This window comes from Martes martes (genome assembly GCF_963455335.1).
Source record: "Martes martes genome assembly, chromosome: 1".
Classification (NCBI taxonomy): Eukaryota; Metazoa; Chordata; class Mammalia; order Carnivora; family Mustelidae; genus Martes; species Martes martes.
Genome location: NC_137888.1, coordinates 129,245,324 through 129,263,996, shown reverse-complemented (window position 1 = coordinate 129,263,996; position 18,673 = coordinate 129,245,324). Strand labels below are relative to the sequence as shown.

Genomic DNA, 18,673 nt, shown 5'->3' with positions numbered 1-18,673 from the left:
ACCACATGGCCTTTGCTCTGTAAAAGTTAGTCTGTAAGGCAGGGAGGGGTCGCCTCTTTGTAAGAGACGGCCCTGGCCGGTCGGTTTGATTCTCGATGTTTGGCACGAAATAAAGCTTTGCTTGACCTTCGCTTTGTATCAGTCTCGCTCCTTTGATCACAGACCCATTATTGGGGGACCTAACATAAGGATTTACTGAGCCCCCACCATGCACTAGATGCTAGGGATACGGTGATGAGAAAACCAGACACGGTCCCTGCAGTCCTAGAGCTGGCAGACTGGCCCCTTGTACCTGGGCAGGCAGTACCTGTGATTTTTGACCCTCAATCCTCGGATTCCATCTCGTGTTCTGGGCAGCTTCTGAGACTGACCCATGAAATCCCATGTTGGTGTCTCTAGCTACCACCTTCAGGTGGGACACATCTCTTGGCAGATTTTTCTCAGGCCTGATGTTTACTTGGCCCCTGGAAAAGTGCCTGTTCCTGCCCCCCCCCCTTTTTTAGGGAGAGAGAGTATGCAAATGGGAGTGAGAGCATGAGCAGGTGGGGAGGGTCAGAGGGAGATGGAGAAGGCTTCCCACTGATCAGGGACCCCAATGTGGGGCTCAATACTAGGACCCCAGGATCATGATCTGAGCTGAAGGCTGATGCTTAACTGACTGAGCCACCCAGACACCACATGCTCCTGGCTTCCTTATGGCAATGTTTGCTTGATGATTGGGACACTCTACTATTGTCTGTATATCAAGGAAATAAGAACTTGGGAATGAGCTGAAATACCATAGCCCCTGAGCACTAAACTGTAAGATGAATCCATGGAGGATCAAAACAGACTTGCACACAGCCACCTAAAGGAGATAGACAACCACTGAAGTGGTTCATCTAGATCTTTTTTCCTGCTTCCCTGGGCACAAGGATGTTTTGAATGTACCTGAGATTTGATCTGTAAGGTAAGACGACCAGAGACAGGGGCTTTGGGAGAAGAGTTTATTTATTTATTTTTTAATATGGAATTTTTTTTCCTTTAAGATTTTATCTATTTATTTGTCAGAGATAGAACGAGCACAAGCAGGGAGAGCAGCAGGCAGAGGGAGAAGCAGGCTCCCCTCAGAGCAAGAAGTCTGATGCTAGGGCTCCATCCCAGTTTGAGCCAAAGGCAGACGCTTAACTGACTGAGCCACCCAGGTGTCCCCGGAAGAAGAGTTTATTACTCACAGCTCCCTGGAGGATAGGAGGTATGTCATGCCACCCAAGGGTCACATGGGGGAAGAGCCAGTGTCAGTCAGAAGGCAGAAAGATCGAAAGGCAAGTGTTGGCTGAAGTCTTCATTGTGTTTGTGGGGGGGGGGCGGGGTAAGGAATGAGTGGGGCAGGGAAAGCAGTTAAACTGGTTTAGGATTGGAGAGTCTGAATAATTTGGGTGGCTCTGGGCTATAGAGGCGGTCTCTAATTATCTGAAGCCTGGACCCAGGGTGCTATAGGGCCATAGGAATATTGGCTCCATATGTGAGAGCTCCATCAAGGAAGTGGTTGGGGGTACAGGCTCTGGATTGGTTGGTCTGCAATTAATACAATACAATACAAATTAATACAATGATCCCGATGGCTAATTCCAATACACTGTTCCCTAGTCCCACTGACTGATTCAAGAGGTGGTCACATCTGTCTTTCCTTTCCTCTCGCTCTTGCTATGAGAGGCTGTGCAATGCCTGGCAGGAGAGAAGGAACCTGATATACACAGAGAGAAGCTACATGGCATTTAAGTCTTGTATGGTGAAATCAGACAGGCATAGGTTAAAATCTCAGCTCTTAAACTTACCATGTGTGTGACTAGTTACGTGGTCTCAGTTGACAGCAGAAATCTCAGGGTTCGGATACAAGTTAGACAGAATTCATCATCGTTACTCTCACATAGTAAATACTCAGCCGGGGCCAGGGTTATTCTCAAATGTGATTTCAGAGGTTTGATTATTAGCAAGTAGGATTTTCTGTGAATCTAGAGCCCTTCTGGGAGGAGTTTCCAGGCCCCTGTGATCCTTCACCACAGCTTTGTGTTCATGGACCCTTGCATCATGGGGTGAAGTGTCACTTAGAAAACACTGAACACTGTGACGAGCATAAGGTAGGCTGGAAATGCTGGCTTACCCTTCTGGGGGATCTCCCTCTGATGCTGTTCTGAACAGAGAAGAGCCTGACATGTGACCAGGACTCCCCATCTTTGGGGGTATGACTGTCTTTGTGGAAGGGATGGTGGTATCAGGCCACCACTTCTCCAAGACCACCTATGCCTACATTTCTCATTGCACATCCATTAAGACATTGACTTTCTGATTTCTATTTTAAAAAACACACCTCCTCGACATTCTCTCCCACTGACCATACAACCTAAGCTCTTCCTCCCAGACAGCCCTAGCTTCACACTTCCTGAGAGAAACTACATACATACCTTGCACTGATTCAAAATCACAATGCCTGAGTTCTTATAATTCTTCTTCTTGGCTTTGTACTTGGGGTTGATGCACTCCCACTGCACCTGCAACAGGAAGAAGGCGAGTCATCTGATGAGGCCAAGCCCCAGATGTTGCAGCAGATGGGTCTGAAGGCTAACAAATGGTCTCTGTGTGATAATGTTTGCATCATGAGGGATGGTTCAGAGGCATGGATGAGTGAGACTGATATTGGATGGCCTGGTTTGAATCCTGGTCCCATCAATTTCCAGCCAGGCAACCCTTAGCAAATTACTTGATTCCTCTATGCCTTGGATATCTCCTCTGTAAAATGGAGCTGATAATTGTATCTCTCAGGATTATTGTGAAACCTTAATAATTAATCCATGTAATACATTTAAAACAGTGCCTGGCACTTGTGAATGCTTTCTATTAATAGGGTTGAATCGAGCAACAGAGGGAAGGAGACATATGTAGACACATTCCTAACATGAGTGTTGAGTCTTAGTGTCTAGAAATTGGCTTATAATGTCAGAACACTGAGAGACATTGAATGCTGGCTACAGGAAGTTAGTGGGAATAATGATGAGTTTGCATAGAACCTCACTGAGAACTAAAATAATGGAGTGATACATAACACAATGGTGACACAATAGATCTCCAAAGGGGATAGTATCAGAGCTATAGGAGTGGCTAGGAACTGAGGAGGTAGCTGGGAAGTAAGGGAGTGTCTAGGGGAAGAGATATCAATCTTTCCGTCCTACAAGACTTCATACGACAAACTCAACTACAAGTCAAACATCCAAGAGTCACTGAATGCTCCTGCCCACCATTCTATAGGAGCCGGATCCCTGGATTTCCACTCAGGAGACAAATTTTCACTCTCTCTGACAATTAGGAATATCTGAAAATAAAGCAATTTCTGAGGCAGATGTGAGTGGTGTAGATCGATACAGCTTTGACCTTCACTGATCCATTTCTCTCAGTGTTCATGCATTTGTGTAGGTCCCTCCCACAATGGCAGTGAGCTTAGTCATGTGACTTCTTTTGGCCAATGGGACATTAGCAAATGTGAAGTGTAAAAATGCCTGTGCATTGGGGTTTGACTTCTTCCTGCTGCTGGTGTGTTATTACCGCCATGTAGAAAAGCTTAGGCTGATCTCCTGGAAAACAAAAGCGTACACGGAGAAATGTCCCAGCTGTCCCAGTTGCCAAGGCACAAATGCATGAGTGAGTTCAGTTGGCATCACATAGAGAATAGAGAGGAGCTGCCCCAGGTGATCTCAGCCTAAATTGCCAACCCAGGGAACTGTGAGTGAATAATGATTGTTGTTTTCGGCCAGGAACTTTTGGGGTAATTTGTTCCTCAGCAACAGATAACTGAGAACACCAGTTTCTCAATATTGGAGATGTTCCAGTAGGGGCTGGGCAACCACATAAGGTTTGGGAAGAAAGGAATCCTGTACTGGTCAAAGGTCCTCTAAAACTCTTTCTATAAGAGAAAGGAATGAAAAAGAGGAAGGAAGGAAGTTAGGAAGGGAGAGAGGGAGGAAAGGAAGGAGGGAAGGAATGTGGGAGGAGAGGACAGGAAGAAAGAAGAGTCAAATTGAATCTGAAATCAAGACATCTCAAACCCTGTTTTTGTTTGTTTGTTTGTTTGTTTTTAAGGTCTCATCTTTCCATCATGATCATGGTTGTCTTTCTTCCCTCTCTTAGGTTCTCTTCTCATTTGCTCTCCAAGCTCTCACAGTGCTTGATAAACAAGAATTCCAGCTTGTCTCAAAGTAGATCTAGTATTTTCAGACAAAACACTCCAAGTTCCTCTCAAATCCATCAAAACTGAAGTTGCCTTTCCCCCAAAACTTCCTCTAATGTCACAGTATGAACAAGTAGTGTAGGGATTTCCCTTGCAATTGGAAAGAAAAGATCCAAAATTAGCTGTGATGATTCCTTTGTCGTTTTCAATAATTTTTATTAACCTCAATTTCTTCAGTCAAGAAGGACATAACTGATGAAACTTTGAATGAGTTAGATTTCAAGTTATCTTAAGAATTATGATGATAATTCATGGAAAGTCTACTCATTTCCATCTTAGGCTAAGGCAGACCTGTAGTGGAGGATGGGTTGGTGCAGCCAGACAAGGGCTCCAAGGAAGCTGAATCAGAACCTGCAGGTACTTGGGGGCTTTTATGGCTGTTGGGCAGGCGGGGGGTGCTGATGAACCAGGTCTAAGTATTTTGCATCTGTCTTGGGATCAAGTTTTCATGTTATTATAGGCTATTTGCTTTACATCTACAATCCCATTTAACTCTCCCACAACTCCCTCTTAGAGATGAAAGATGAGGCTCAGGTCTTATGGTGGCAACTGGTGGAGCTGGGATTCACCACATCAGTCTCACTCCAAAGCCTGGCCTATTAACATAGTGCTTCCTCTAGAAAGGTCTTGGAGGGGCTCTCCTATTTGTTCTTGCAAGTTTCCTTTTTGGCCACCTCAGAGTAAGGCTGTTCATGAAGGCCTTCTGAGAATTAACCCAAGTTAATCAAGAATTTATCCTACAGAACTATGACTCTCACAGGAAGGTGCTTAAAAGAGGACGGCTCCTCTTTTCATCTCTGTTTCTTCTTACTGAGGTTCCTCCGTTCCAGCCTCTATCCTTTCTCTCTATCCTCCATTTTCTTGACATTAACTACCTGTTTGTTGATGGCTCCAAAATACATCTATAGGTAGGCCTCCCCTCCAGTTTTCCAAACCCCATTCTTGAACTTTCCTCACAAACTGGACCTCCCTGAAATAAGACTTCCTTACTCAGAAATGGCACCAATGTTTACTCATCTATCCCCCTCATATACAAACCCTCAACACATCTTGTAGCTCCTCTCTCTAAAACCCATCTTAAAACACTCTATTTCTCTCCACCTCCATCATCCCTTTTTGAGCCTAAATCATTATTACCTCTTGTCTTGCCTTCAGTAGTAGCCTCCTGACAGATCTGCTTTCACCATCTTCTCTCTCTATAACGAATTATCTACACAGCGGCCAGAGTCATTTTTAAAAGTTAAAACCAGTCATGTCATTCTCTAGCTTGGACCTCTCTGTACCACTGTCCAGTAGAACTTTCTGCAATGATAGAAATATTCTACATCTGTGCCAACCAAATTGAAGCCACAAGCCACATGAGGTTATGGAGTACTTAGAGTGTGGTTAGTGTGGCTGAGGAATTGAAATTGAAACTTAATTTTAATTAATTAAAAGTAAGACTAAAACACTCACATGTAGCTAGTGGTTCCTGTCCTGGTGAGCACAAAGCTGTATAGTTCTTACCACATTTAAAAGAAAATCCAAACTCCTTTCTCCAAGCTATTAGAATGTGCTTTTCCTGGCCCCTGCTTCTGTCTTTGACCACAGCTCATCCACCCTCTCTGCTCCAGATTGACTAGTCTCTTCCACATCCTTAATCACACCAAGTTCTTTCCTCACTCAGGACTTGGTAATGCTATTACCTCAGCCTCATGCTTTTCCCTTGCTTGTTACATGGCTGGCTTCTTTTCGTCTTTAAGGGACTTCAACTTAAATGCTGCCTTTTCAGATTATCCTTCTAGTACCACACCTTTATACTACATACACTTGTTCAGTTTTTTGTAACATTTGTCACAAACTACAATTACATTTTTTTTTTATTTGATTCATGTTTGTATTTTACTCTGATGTGCAGTCATGACATACGTAGAGCTTGGCACTTAGAAGGTGTTCTGTAATAAGTACTAGTAGAATCAATACATAAGAGAATATTTCCTAGAGTGCAAATGTGCCCAAATGGGGCTGAGTGATTGAACTAAAGAAAATCTTTCTGGTATCTCGATGATACAGAAAAGTATATAGCATGTGATTAAGTTCCTCAGTGGGACTTGAAGATTCATTTTTGCTTGTTTGGAAGAATTAGACTTTGGTTTCTTCAACTATTATATATGCTATAATTTTACTTATTCTACCCTCTTAGGAACCTAAAGATGAAATGTTTCCTACATTTATTGATTTGGCTCTTTTTACTTGTAGAAGAGAACAGACACAATTTTGTGAAACTTTTTAGAACTCTAATACATGGTATTGATAATTCACTGATTTATTAGTTCAGTTGGGCCTGGGTCAACAGAGCAACAAGTTCTCTGGCTATCTTGTTATCCTGGGTGTGACTTCATTTATAATTTAGTGTTGGTTTTTTGTTTTGTTTTGCTTTGTTCTTTTTAAAGATGTTATTTATTTATTTGAGAGAGAGCAGAAGAGAGTGACAGGGAGTCTGACTCAGGGCTCAATCCCAGGACCATATGAGATGCGGTCAAATTCCTGGGATCATGACCTGAATGGAAGGCAGACCCTTAACTGACAGAGTTACCCAGCCCCTCAATTTAGTGCTGGTTTTGACTGTAGCCCTGAACCTTTGCATGCCTGCTGGTGGCAAAGGTCTGCATGTTTCACAAGTTGCTTGGAATCCTGGATATGAAACAGAGCATATATAACAGGTTTTGTGGGAGCTACGTGGAAAGTTGCCCTTGATGTTCTAGACCAAATGTAAGTACTTGACAAATGGTCTGGTTCAGATTAAGCTTCCAGTTCTAAAGAATGTTAATTTCTTCCCATCCAGTCTAGGTATATCTTGACCTTATATCTGAAAGAAGAGACATGGAAAATGAGTTGTGACATCCTCTGTAATCAGCACTTCTGACCAGGCCAGGTACAGGATCTTATCTCTAAGGGAAAGACCTTTCCAAAGCCATTGAACACTCAGCTGTCACTCTTTTCTGTTCCATGGGGACAGTGGGCCCCAGAGTAAGAAGGTCAGGTATTTTGGTTTTGAGATCCCCTGAGGCAAGGAGTTAAGTGTAAGTCGTTCATTTGGGAAGTAATATCAGGAAGCACCAACTGAGGAGTGGGGAATTGAGAATCAGAGACTGCCAAAGAAGTCTGCAGTCAGTTACCACTGTGGGTAACCAGGGCCGATTCCTGCTGGGGAACTCTAGGAATTGCACACTCAGAGTTCTGTCCCCTGTGGGGCAAGACATCTGGGGTATTTACACTCCACCTCCCCATTAGTTATGTGTTTAGGGCTGCTCCCTGGAAGGAGATACACCTTCCCTCATACTTCACCTGGCTGTGGGCAGAGGCAGAATAGGGGCTCCAGTTACCAGAGAAATCCCACAGGCAAAGAGATACAGGTTTCATGGCTAGAAATTGGGCAGATGAACAATGAACAGGTAAGAACAGCAGTTACCTGGTTAGGGTCCAGAGGACAACAAATGACTGATCAGTTTACAGATACATGAATGAATGTGTGCCTGAGAGAAATGAAGAAGACATTTAGGTTGCTGTGTGGCATGATGAAATCCCTATATGCCTCTGTTATGTGCTGGGGTTTGGGTCCATGTCTCAGTATCCAGTGTGTGAGTGAAATGGTGGAGCCAAAAGAAAATCCCATGGCCGTAATGAATATCTGGAGGAATCTGATAATTTTTCCAAAGCAATAAATATGTAATTAATGTCACCAAGTCATGGAAAGAATAATATTACCATAAACAGATATTTGGGAAGCACTAGCTACATGCTAGGCACTCCTCTCAGTGCATACCATGAATTATCTCATTTCATCTTCACAAAGTTCTATTAAGTAGGTACACTGATCACATTCATTTTTAAGTGAGAAAACTAAGGCACAGAGAGGTTAAGTCACTTGTCCAAGGCTACACAGCTAAAGGAAATCAGAGATATTCTCATCTGACCTCTCTGTTTTACTGATGGAGAAATCGTACCACACTGGGCAGTGTCATCTCCAAGCTCACACTAGTTGCTTTGGTTGGGTTAGTAGTAGAATCTAGGTACTCAAATCCCATCATGCTTCTGACTTGTCACATTTAATCAAATATTGGTATCTCTTCTCTAGGTGTTCCATGTGTAGTGGTACTAAGGATACCTCAAGAGAGAAGTGTCTGGGGGAAATACCATGTGTGATTTACCACCTACCTGTTTCCCTTCCATTGCTCCTCTCATCTCCTTGAATGTTGAGGTGAATTCTCCAATGAAGTCATGTTTGCCATTGGAGTCCCAGTCCCATACTATGCACTGCAAGAGGAGAGGAAGTATCTCTTTAAAAAAAAAATCAAGAATGAATCCACAGTAGCTGAAGGCAGTGTGAGGAAGACCTGATGAGAGATGCCTGGTCTGGAACAAAAACCCAACACTCCAGAATTGTGGCATGTGGGATATATTATGCCTTTGGTTTCTTTAGTTGCTTTTTTTTAAAATTAATTTTTTAATTTAATTTAATTTAATTTTTTTAAAATTATTTATTTATTTGAGAGAGAGAGAGAGAGCACAAGCATGAGCAGTGGGGAGGGGCAGAGGGAAAGGGAGAAGCAGACTCCCCATTAAGGAGGGAGCCCAACAGGGGTGGGGCTCGATCCCAGGACCCTGAGATCATGACCTGAGCCTAAGGCAGACACTTAAGGAACTGAGCCACCCAGGTGCCTCTTTTTGACGGCATTTTTTCTTTTTTTTAATTTTTTTTTTAATTTTTTCAGTGTTCCAAGATTCATTGTCTATGCACCACACCCAGTGCTCCATGCAATACGTGCTCTCCTTAATACCCACCACCAGGCTCACCCATCTCCCCACAACCCCTCCCTTCCAAAACCCTTAGTTTGCTTCTCAGAGTCTATAGTCTCTCATGGTTCGTCTCCCCCTTGGATTTACCCCAATTCACTTGAAGAAAAACAAATTTCTCAACTTTTGCTTTCTCTTCCAGTGTGAAGGCTATGGTAGATAATTCTTCTTCTTGGAAAACATATTAATAAGTCCTTTAGTTATGAAGGAGATTGTATTAGAATAAATCAAAATGGAAGAGGTTAAGACAAAAGGAGCTCAACTGCTCTGCTGAATAAAATAATATCAAGTTGAGTTTTTCCTTTGCAACTACAGACATGAACATAGGACCCAGGAGCGTGAGTTGAGAAGTTTGGCAAGGATTCATCAGAGGTCTGAAGATGGGCCTGACGTTGGAGTAGGAGGAGGTAAGAGACAGGTAGGGAACTTCAGAAATTTCAAGGTCAAGTCATTTAGATAGCTCTCCTCTCAGACACTCTCTCTACTTCCTCCTTTCCTGTTATCCCTGTAACTCTAGTAAATCTGCCACCCATAACAACATTATGCTGGTGGTGACTTGGAGAATAAAGGTGAGGGGCTAATTCCATGTTTTGGGACAAGCAGACCAGAGAGCAGTCTGAGTGTGTGTGATACGGCCCATAGGGATTGAAAACTGAGGGAGCAGGGTTGTGGAGGGAGAGCTAGACAGATGACTCCGAGGAGTGGGGAACCCCACAGAAACACTGGGGAGGGTGTCAACTTCTGCAGTACATGGAAGTAGAACTCAAGATATCTTATCCAGATTTTGAAATGAATCTTTGACCCCAGGGAATTGGAGAATTACAATTAACATTCAGTTGAAACCATTCAATGCACACTAACTTTTTGGTCACTACATATTTACTCAATTGGTAGATGCTACAAGTAAACTACTAATAGGATCTGTTATGTCAGTCTGAGTCTCTAAGTGAGGTAAATGCACAGCAGTGTCTCCAGGTGACCTGGGATGGACATTTATATCTACAAGAAATAAATCACTGCTGTTCTCAGCCACTGAGATTGCTACCACATAACCCAGTCTGAGAACTATTTAAGTACTTAAATGTCTTAGGAAAAGGTATTTCAATTTACCTTGTCTGATTCCAAAAGGGGGAAATCAAATTTTGTGAGGAAGTTACAAAAAAATAACAACAACAAAAAAAGTGTTTCTCAGGAATTACACCTGTCTGGACATAAAGTTATCTGTTAGTGTAAGAGTGAGTGTTTTACGGCTAGAAATGTTTAAGAAGAAACGGCAGGACTATGCTCCAAAAATGTGGTAGAGAAAGTCAAGTAGAGAATGTTATGGAGGATTTAGTGGAATGTTCTTTGAGTTTTCTCTAACTCAGAGATGCTAAGATTAGTTGGAGTTGTACAGGTTGCAAAATAACATCAATGAAAGGCAAAGCTCTTTCTGGTTGAAATGCTAAGCATACCAATGTTTGGTAGGAGGGTTGAGAACCCCCTTCTTAATTCGAAGCCGGAAGAAGTTCTTCCTCATTTATTCCATTGGATGGTGGAACCAATCAATGATTCAGCCATTTGGAAAAATGTCTTAGAATGTGCATTGTAAATATCATGTTGTTGAACACTGTCCATTGATCTGCAGTCACTTACAACCAGGGGCTTTTCTCTTTGTTTGCCAATCCCTCCTTACTGCCTCTCCCTCCTTGCACATGTATGACCTGGGCCTGGACACAGAAAGAAAGAAGGCTGGTTCTTGGGACCCTGTTTTTAAGGATCCTAACTTTGCCTGGTAATAAATACAGCCATGGCACACCTGAGACTGACGCTCAGGTACTCTTCTACCTCGAGGAGCAGATTAAAGAGACAAAGGGAGCAGAAGCACAGGAGAGAAAAGAAGTGGAAGCAGCCTTTTAAACACTCATCTGCATTGAGGAAGAGGTTGAACCTCCTTCCTCCTGCCTCCCTAGTGATAGCTGAATATAGAAAGAGCAAGAAGGGATGTACAGAATACTTCAGCTTGTCACAGAATCTTAGGCAAAAACCACCTGTCACTCCTTTTTTGCCCTCTGTTAGATGTCCCGTCATGCTTTAGTTACTTTCCCCCCTTCCACCTGGCATGCACACCATTCAGGACGTTTGTAATGTGCTATCTCTCAGGGACAGAGAAAGAGTGACCACTGGCCCTCCACGGGCTGGAGGAGGAGTCAGACTTGACAGGACTCTAGTTCTGGCCTCCTGGGGGCAGGCCCTGTCGCTTACATGAGCCCTGCTTCTTTGATTGGCTAGCATTTCCCACTGCGGCAGATGCAGAATTCTGTTTTGACCTTTCTCAGAAGGGACCCTAAAGGATGGAAGACACAGTGAAGCAGAAAAACAAAAACATTCTTTGCATCTCTCCCTGCCATGAAGCTGGCTTCTGACAGCTCTGATGAGGTTGAGAGAGGAACACATCCTGGTGAAAAGTAAACAGATCAGCTGCCCTGTAGAAAAACTGAGACTGAGGCAGTGTTCCTGGTGTGAATCAATAAGGAAGCCTTGACAGATCTGTGAGAGATTAGCAGCTGGAACTCTCTATGAGCCAGAAGTCTTCTCAAGTCCCTGCCTTTCACAGTGGAGTTTAGTATGCAGTCTTACCGTGTCTGAGCTCCACAGAGGGTCCGATCAACTCCCTCATTTTACAGAGACAGACGTGATGGCAGAGAAGTGAAATGGCTTCTGTGAGTTCACCCAGCGCAGGGTTGGGACTAAAATCCAGGTTTCCCACCTCCCTGATTTCATAGCTCCCACACAGATAGCAAATTATCATAATTAAACAATATATGTATTGCTTACTATATACCAGACTTTTTCTGAGAACTTATTTTATATATATTTAGTTTACATATGAAATATATATATATAGAGAGAGACTCATTTAATCCCCAGAACAATTTATTGTTACACTTATCTTATGGATGCAGAAATGGAGGCACAGAGAAGTAAAGTAAGTTTCCCAAGACCACTCAGCTAACACTAGATAATCTTTGAACTAAAAGTCGTTCATAGTTTGTCTTAACTGATGATCTTTTATGAACCTGTGCCACTTGGTTTATGGTCTTTAATCCTTTATGGGAACCTTGAAATGATAATATTATTATTACCATCCATAGGTAATTGCCATTCACAGGCTTAGAGAGATTAAGTGACTTGACTGGACACCTAGAAAGTGACAAAGATGGGTTTGAATGCAGGTGTTTGTTGCCATAGCCGAAATATTTTCTAATATACCACATTGCCTCTTAATGGAAGCAGAAATTCAGAAGTGAGGTCTTCTAAATTTGCTCTGTGTAAAAAATCCCATTCTGTGATTGAAACTATAAAATATTAGGATTCCCTGAAGCTCGATGAACACACCAAGCAACAGAGAGGACCTGTTCACTGTTCCCAGGCAATAGGCTGCATAGACAGTATGTGCATGGTCTTTGGGGTCTTAAGCATTGTCTCTGAAATGTGTGTATAGGTGTGTCTTGAGAGTGCACTACACCATCCTTTTCTTATTTTATATTTGCATGGAACCCATTATAAGAAAGATATGCCAACTTATTGTTCATTAGCCTTTTGTGATGGTCAGTTTTAAGTGTCAACTTGGCTAGGTTACAGTCCCATTAGTTAATCAAACACTAATTTAGGTATTGCAGTGAAATTATTTTATAGACACCGTTGATCAGTTCATAATCAGTTGACATTAAAATAAAGAAGATTTTGTGGTTCCATATGAATTTTAGGATTGTATTTCTATTTCTGTAAAAAAAAAAAAAAAACAACCGTTGGGATTTTGATGGAGATAACATTGAATCTGCAGGCCACTTGGAGGAGTATGGATATTTGGAATGACATTAAGTCTTCCAGTATATGAACAAGGAACATCTTTCCATTTACTTGTGTCTCCTTTAATTTCATCAATGTTTTGTAATTTCCAATGTGTAATCTTTCGCTTCCTTGGTTAAGTTTATTCCTAAATATATTATTTTTGATGCTATTGTAAGTAGGACTGTTTTCTTAACTTCCTTTTTTGATGGTTCATTATTAGTGTATAGAAACACAAATGACTTTTGTATGTTGATTTTGTATTGTGCAAGTTTACTAAAGTTGTGTATTAGTTCCAACAGTTCCTTCTAACAGCTCCTTTTGGTGGAATCTATAGGGTTTTCTACATATAAGAATTATGTTACCTGCAAACAGATTATTTTAATTCTTCTTTTCCTATTTCTTTTTCTTTTCTTTTCTTTCCTAATTGTTCTGGCTAAGATTTTTCAGTACTGGGTTGAATAGAAGTGGCAAAAATGGGCATCCTTATCTTGTTCCTGATCTTAAAGGAAAAGCTTTCAATTTTTCACCATTGAGTAGGATTTTAGCTGTGGGCTTGTCACATATGGCTTTTATCACTTTGGAGGTTACATTCCTTTATACCTAGTTTGTTGAGCATTTTATCATGAAACAGTGTTGAATTCTGTCAACCCAGAATAGCCAAAGCAATCTTAAGAAAAAAGAACAAAGTGGGCCACACCTCACTTCTAATTCTAAAATATATCACAAAGCTACAGTGATTAAAACAGCATGGCACTGGCATAAAGACAAGCCTATAGGCCAATGGGACAGAACAGAAAAACCAGAAATAAACTCACATATATATGGTCAACCGATTTTTGACAAAGGTGTCAAGAATGCAAAATGAATAGTCTTGTCAACAAGTGATGTTGGGAAACCTGGCTATCCGAATACAAAGAAAGGAAGGAAGGGAGGAAGAGAGAGAGAGAAAGGAATTCAGTCCCCACCTTTTCCATACACAAAAATCAACTCAAAATGGATTAAAGATTTCAACATAAGACCTGAAACTGTTAAAACTATTGTAAGAAAACATGGGAGAAAGCTACTTGACATTGGTCTTGGTAATGATTTCTTGGATATGACACCAAAAGCATAGGCAATGAAACCAAAAGTAGACAAGTGGGATTATGTCAAACTAAAAAGCTCCTATCCAGAAAAGGAATCAACACAATAAAAGGTGTCTTATGAAATGGGAGAAAATATTTGCAAACTGTTTATCTAATAAGGGGTTAATTTCCAAAATACAGAAGGAACTCCCACAACTCAACAGCAAAAAACCCAACAGCCCAATTTAGAAACAAAAAAAAGGTCAAAAGTCTTGAGTAGACCTCCCTCCAAAGAAGATATAAAATGGTCAACAAGTATATGAAATCATGTTCAACATCATTAATTATTAGGGAAATGCAAATCAGAACTGTAACAAGATAGTACCTCACATCTGTTAGGATGGCTATTGTTAAAAAAAAAAAAACATGAGAAAAAATAACAGTTAATGGCAAGGATGTGGGTAACTGGTAGCTTTGTACACTGTTGGTTGGCATACCTTTCTTATAATGGGTTCCATGCAAATGTAAAGTAAGAACAGGATGGAGTAGTGCAAACTCTCAAGACACAACTATCCATGCATTTCACAGACAGAGCTAAAGACCGAGAGACCATGCACACACTGTTGTCTATGCAGCCTCTTGCTTGGGAACAGTGAACAGGTTCTCTCTGTTGTTTATACTGTTTCCCATGTTACTCATTTAACCTATACAGCAACCCAGCTAGTGGAGAGCGTTTGTAATTGTCTCCATTTTATAGATGAGGAAACTGAGAAATAGAGAGGTTAGTGACCTACTATTTGTACTGAATATTCAGTGTTTAAAGTATGGCTGACTTTGACATCAGAGTTCTCAGGGTCGGAATCTGATGCAGTTCCGGATGGGGAGTAGTGAGCTCTCTAAACTGTGATCAGGAACTATATAACTGCCACAGATCACTGCAGAATTCTCATAGATAAAGGAAATCTCTTCTTCTGACTTCTCACATTTTCATTTATTTATTTTTAATCACTGTATACTTGTCATTTGTTCAGGTGAAGCAGAATTTGCTGTCAAGTTTCTCTCACTCCTTAGTCACATCATCACCCTAAGCTTCCTTTGCAATCTGTTTATATCCACTCTAACATCTCCACCTACGTGGTCATCACTGGCCCATATCCATGACTTGAAGGGAACCTCTGAGCACTCAGATTTTTATCAGGGTTTAGCACAATTCTTGGGCACAAGTAAGAACTCAGATAAATATCTGATAAGTGAATGAAAAAGGTCTCTCTTCTGAGTCAAGTTGATGGCAGTTCTCTGAGTGTTTGGTCCTATCTACACTGCAAAGGGAAAGAAAGATATTGCAATCTTCTTGTTGATTTTTATTAAAGGAGACAGTTGAACCAGATAATAAGCTTTGGTAGTTGTAGACATGGGTGTAGGAAGGCAGAAATGGGATTATGGACATAATTTAACGATTGTAATCACAGGTACTAGGGGCTGGGAAGCAGGAGAGCGAAGTTTTAGTCTGAGCTCTGCAGGTAGTGCCATGAGACCTCGGGAAGGCTTCTCAAATTCTGTGCCTTGGTTTCCTTCTGGATAAATGGGTGTCTGGGGAATGAGAATTGGAAGACATGTTCTGTGAGGTCCCTTTCCAATCCAGAATTCCCTAGTTACATGACACTACATCTTTATTCCTTTTTCAACCTTCTGTTCCAAAGTCTGAGACTTTCATATTAAAGTAATTAAAGTAATACAATTCTTAATTAACTATTAATACCTGGTAATGTAACAATACTCTCCTTGTTCTCTTTTATTAGGTATGTACCTGTACACCTTGGAGAGCTTAAAGCGCATTGTTCATTGTCTCATGGTGATCCTCCCCAATGCCACCCCACCCCCAGGAGAAAATGGGTCCATTTTTACAGATGATGATCCTAAAATATAATAAAGTAACTGAAGGTGACTTATTCCCAAGTGCAGAACTAGCAAGAGCTGAATAAGGACCTGAACCTGGCTTCATTGCTCTACATCCAGGGCCCTTGTCATTATACCACATAGCTTCGCAATAAACTTCTGCCAGGTGCCTTTCCAGTGGAAAGCTTTTTCCCCTTCTTTTCTTTTCTTTCTTTCTTTCTTTTTTTTTTTTTTTTAAATAATCAACTAATTCACAATATCTGACCTCTCTCGGGAAGAATACACTTACATACAATTTTAATGTTCTCTTTGATAATAATAACTTTTTAAAATTGCCCAGAATGATTAATCCATGAGGGGGTCTTACTGAGTTCATTTAAAGGTGGAATTTTAAATTGAGACCATCAAAATTAAATGCTAACAATGTAGGGACCAAACTGTGTTTCATATCACTCAGTCTAGACCAATTTTCTAACTGTAGCTTTTAGAAAATCAGGCAATATTCTATCATTTTACGGAGGTTTTAGGCAAATATATAGTCATATTTCAGAGCAGCCAAGATTAGGGATTTGTGAGAATTTCACGCAAAACTTAGTATTTGGGATGACTTCTCTTTTGTAAAAATGCAATGAGAACCCTTATCACAAAATTGGCTTAGTGGCTTATATAGCACTCTAAATATCTACAAAAAGAATATCAAATATATATATTTGTTTATTTGATGGTTGTGACTTGGGCCCTGGCAGACCTTGGCTGGGTATGTCCATGGGGAGAGGATCCAAGTTCCCTTGATTATCTTCTAATCACTTTATTGCGATTGCTCACTGCAGAGCTGGCAATGACTATTTGACATTGACCCAGCTGTTAGGGTAAGAGTTAAAAGCAGTTCCTCCATTGTGACATGAATACTCTGATTAGGCTTCTGAGTCTGGCAGGGCAGAGGGCTATGTGGAGTAAAACAGAGAGCTTCATAGTAGAGCAGAGACTGCAGCTGGATCCAGTGAGATGGTTACAGGTAGGATGGGTGGGATAGATGGAGAGGAAAGTTTCTCAAAAAAACATTATGTAGGTGCAGCTCCAGATGCGGCAGGCAGGGCTGAGGCTTCGACTACGTCCATCGCCAGGAGCCACCTTTGCTGGAATGGTGAGCAGGACTAGTGGAAACTTGTCTGTATGACAGCCCGAGTATCTTCTGAGGGACTCATTCCGAGGCGAGGAGAGAGTAGGCTCCCAAGATGGGTCCAGCAGCAGAGAATTGGACTCTACAGGAGTGGGGCAAGGCTGAGCAGAGTCTGGTGACCATCACCCAGGTTTTTCCATGGGCTTTGCCCCTGTGGATTCACGTTTGAGTTCTAGGGAGGAGGCTTTCAGCAAAAAGGCAACCCAAAAGAGCACAAAATACCAGGGTCTTATGTACACCAAGAGAAGAGAGAGAGTAGCTTTGAGGCACTGAGAGCACCAGAATGTAGTCCCAGGGACTCAGGTGCATGGAGCATGCAGTGGAGGTGTTGCTTGGGAGCTGAGGGAGGAGGGAAGATGGGGACGGCAGCAGCAGCAGCAGGAATGTCTGGACGCCTTAGAGGGCACAGCATTGGTATTCACATGCTAAGGCATCCACGCACCAAGTGGCAGCAGCAGCAGCAGGGAGAAAACGGTGTTGGAATCTTTGGGATCCATGGAATATGAGCTCTCTTGGCTTGGGGTTAGTCCTTCTGATACAATGGAAGTGGAGAAGGGCCCTTAGCTGGCCTCAGGGGTAGCAGAAGCGGGTGGGGGGTATGGCCTATGCCATGAGGTAGCTGAAATGACCTGTGGGTGAGTGTATGCAAGAACCTGCTTGCAATTTTCAAAGAAATAATTGAAGGGTGAACTTTAAAGGAGCGGAGAGAGGCCAGAGGTCTTGCCTTAGTTGCCGAAGCAAGATCTTATGAAATGTAGGTTCTATCACCAGTGTTTAAAAAAAACCTATATTAAATATTGGGAATGCCAGCATGTTTTAATTCCAGTGTGGACCCTGTAAATGAGGCTGTGCATAGTCATCCACCATCTGTTTTCCCTGCCTGGCCTGCCCTCACTCACTGATCCCCGCCTCAAGAGGAAACACAGAGCATCTGGGACAAGAAGTCTAGATGCAGTGGGGGAGTGCTCTGTGTTCCTTTTCAGTACTGTATGTCCAGAATGATGCAGCTTCCTCTAATCCTGAAACTCATATCAGGTGCTTCGTGGGAGGAAGATCCCAAAGCATGAGTTCCCCTTGTAGACTCGGGTCAGTGCCATTTAACTCAATCTGCTTTTTTGGTCCTAGGCTCTCTTGCCGTCAACTGCTGTTTTTTCTTCCAAATCTGCTCTCAATTTACACTTTGCATTTGTCTCACCACATTTCTAGTAATCAGGCCAAACTGCCTTTTCCACAATTAGAGAGTTGGTGGAAGATGTAGTTACCTCCAGGAGAGGGATTATCTTGACCTTGGGGGTAACATATTAGTGGTTTGATAAGGGGGAGAAACGGCAGCACTTTTGGAGTCATTCATAATTTGAATTAAATCTCTTCCCTTTCACTGGTCAACTGTGTAATCATCCCCAAATCACTTTGCCTTTTCCTACCCAGTTTATTAATCTGTAAGGTAGGGATGGTAAGTCTTCTCTATTCACTAGGTTGTTGTAAGAATTTATTTGACACATATACATTATTTATTTATCATTTACCATGGACTAGAGATCGTGATGGCAATGGGTATAAAGAGATGAAAGATGTATCTCCTGCCCTCAAGATGCTGACAGT

General features: G+C 41.9%; 1 protein-coding gene across 1 annotated transcript in view; it reads right to left on the bottom strand.

Moving 5' to 3' along the window:
- The window catches only part of CPNE4 (copine 4), a gene marked incomplete at its 3' end in the record, with an annotated part of 476,837 nt that overhangs the window by 35,855 nt on the left and 422,309 nt on the right, over positions 1 to 18,673 (bottom strand). The window contains exons 8-9 of the mRNA XM_080823089.1: positions 8,459 to 8,557; positions 2,445 to 2,531 (exon numbers count right to left, since the gene is read on the bottom strand). Coding sequence (XP_080679215.1) covers positions 2,445 to 2,531; positions 8,459 to 8,557 — 186 coding nt within the window. The remainder of the gene's footprint in view (positions 1 to 2,444; positions 2,532 to 8,458; positions 8,558 to 18,673) is intronic.